Genomic DNA, 2,232 nt, shown 5'->3' on the forward strand with positions numbered 1-2,232 from the left:
TACAATAGGAAGGTGCAAGGATAATTATATCCCAAGAATACGTGTATGATATTTCGAATATGCATGCCAGCTTAATATACGTTATTTCTCTTCGTCGTTATTGAACACAATAATAGATGCTGCTCAAAACCAGCATAACAGGATATAAATGATAAAAATAATTTAATAAATAATCCCTGGTGAAAATTTTTCTCAGAATTTTTCATATAATTTTTTAGAATTTCTATATAATTTTTCGGATAATTTCTCTATAATTTTATAATTTTCTCACATTTTTTATACGAATTGGAACATTTCTCAGAGAATCTATATCTTTTTTCAGAATTTTTTATATATGTTAATTATGAAACATCGTAAGATTTTTAAGACTTTTTGTAATTTCTGATGAAATATTACTGTACAAAATCTAAAAAATTTAAAAATATTTTTTAAAAAATTATGGCATGAGAAATTCAGAATATTTCAGAATTCATATGAGAAGTTCTGAGAGAAAATGTAAACTTTCCGAATATTTCTGAGTATTTGTAAAAAATGTTCCAATTCGTATAAAAATTATGAGAAAAATTTTCATCAGAAATAGAGAAATAATTAATTTTTTATTAAGGGAGAAAACTCATATAGAAGATTGAAAAAAAGGTCGTAATTTTTTTTCATAAATTAATAGTACGTAACATATAGAACAAAATGTCAAAGCCTGTCAAAGACCTAGAACTGAATTCGAAAATTTAAGGTAGTTATACAGCTATTAGCGGCATGTTGTGCCGAGTTGATATACGAATCTGGCATGCAGATTAGCATAAAACAGTTTAAATTTCTAAAAAAATATTATTTTTCTCTCAAAAAAATTCGCGTTTTTCTCGAAACGACAATTTTCGAGCGGCGTGGAATGTAGCTCAAACAATTTTTAAACAAATGAACTACTCCTTGCGTACACATATTCTATATAATATGTTCTTCACAGCATAAACTTATTTTTATATAAATATTTTTGAAATAAACAATTGTTTTTTAGTATCATTTATTTTAAAACGCAGCTTTTTTTGAAATATCACTATTTTTTTATTTTTGTCTTTTTTAACTTAAAAATATAGATTCATGTATTGAATGTATATTCATTAACTAACATTTTCATTTTTCAAATTTTTCATTTCAGATAAGAATAGCAATCCCTACACTCCACCGTGCGAAGCACCATTTTTTTTTAATAGTTGGACATACATCCTTATAACATTAATATTTAAATATATATTATAAAAATAAAATTTTTTATCAAATCTACAATTAAATAATAAAGTATATTGAAAATTTCAAAGAGATTGATTCAATATATTCTTGACAATAAATTCTCGAAAATTGATGAATTTTTAGCTATTTATTTGAGTTTTCTCTCTTAAGTTGCATACTGTCGGGTTACTAAAAGTTAATTGTTTATCGCTTTCTTTAATATCAAGCTTGCTTTTTTTTAAACTAAAAAACCCGACATTTTCCACATAAAATGTCACAACAATTTGTTGTTTTTGGTCGTACATTACTTTCTGTGAACTGCGTCTACTCATTTAAATGTTTTTATAATATTATAGGAACTTTATGTTCTATATGAAAACAAAAAATAACATATCAGGCTAATGCAAAAGCAGAGCAGAGCATAAGGTTTATCAAAGTGTGCTTTATCGCGTTACTGTCTCCCTCTCATTGACGCTCTTGTAAATTCCATTCTCTTCACATATGCTCACTGGAAAAAGCATCAAGGATACAATCAGCATATCGTGTAGGGGGGATAGAACTACACATCACTATACGTCAGTGTTCGCTCAGTCGTCGCTCGATAACCATGAATATTAACTTTGAAGGAAAACGCATTCTTGTGACCGGCGCTGGTCAGGGTATGTCTTTTTTTTCATATTAATTTATATAATTTTGTGAATTTGAATTCTTCTGTGTTAATTTTTCTCATAAGGTACTTTTTAAAATTAAAAAAATCAGTACTTCTCTTAAATACATTGTATCGCTGTTGCTATAGTTTGCATTGAAATGTCGACTTTGCATTGAAATCAATGAGATCGAGAATATATCTATTATAAAATAATGAAAGAGCAAGAAAATGCAATAATATCTTTACTATACTTTAAAACAGTATTTTATTAACAAAGATTAAAATAAGTCTATCTGTTTATGAGAGAGAGAGAGAGAGAGAGAGAGAGAGAGAGAGAGAGAGAGAGAGAGAGAGAGAGA

At 27.2% G+C, this 2,232-nt stretch overlaps 1 protein-coding gene across 1 annotated transcript in view; it reads left to right on the forward strand.

Annotated features, from left to right (window-relative positions):
- Positions 1-1,815: 1,815 nt before the first annotated feature.
- The window catches only part of LOC108684645 (L-xylulose reductase), a 7,094-nt gene continuing 6,677 nt past the window's right edge, over positions 1,816-2,232 (forward strand). Inside the window, exon 1 of the mRNA XM_018189077.1 lies at positions 1,816-1,882. Coding sequence (XP_018044566.1) covers positions 1,832-1,882 — 51 coding nt within the window. The 5' untranslated portion in view covers positions 1,816-1,831. The remainder of the gene's footprint in view (positions 1,883-2,232) is intronic.

The sequence above is a fragment of the Atta colombica genome, unplaced genomic scaffold (genome assembly GCF_001594045.1).
Source record: "Atta colombica isolate Treedump-2 unplaced genomic scaffold, Acol1.0 scaffold137, whole genome shotgun sequence".
Taxonomy (NCBI): domain Eukaryota; kingdom Metazoa; phylum Arthropoda; class Insecta; order Hymenoptera; family Formicidae; genus Atta; species Atta colombica.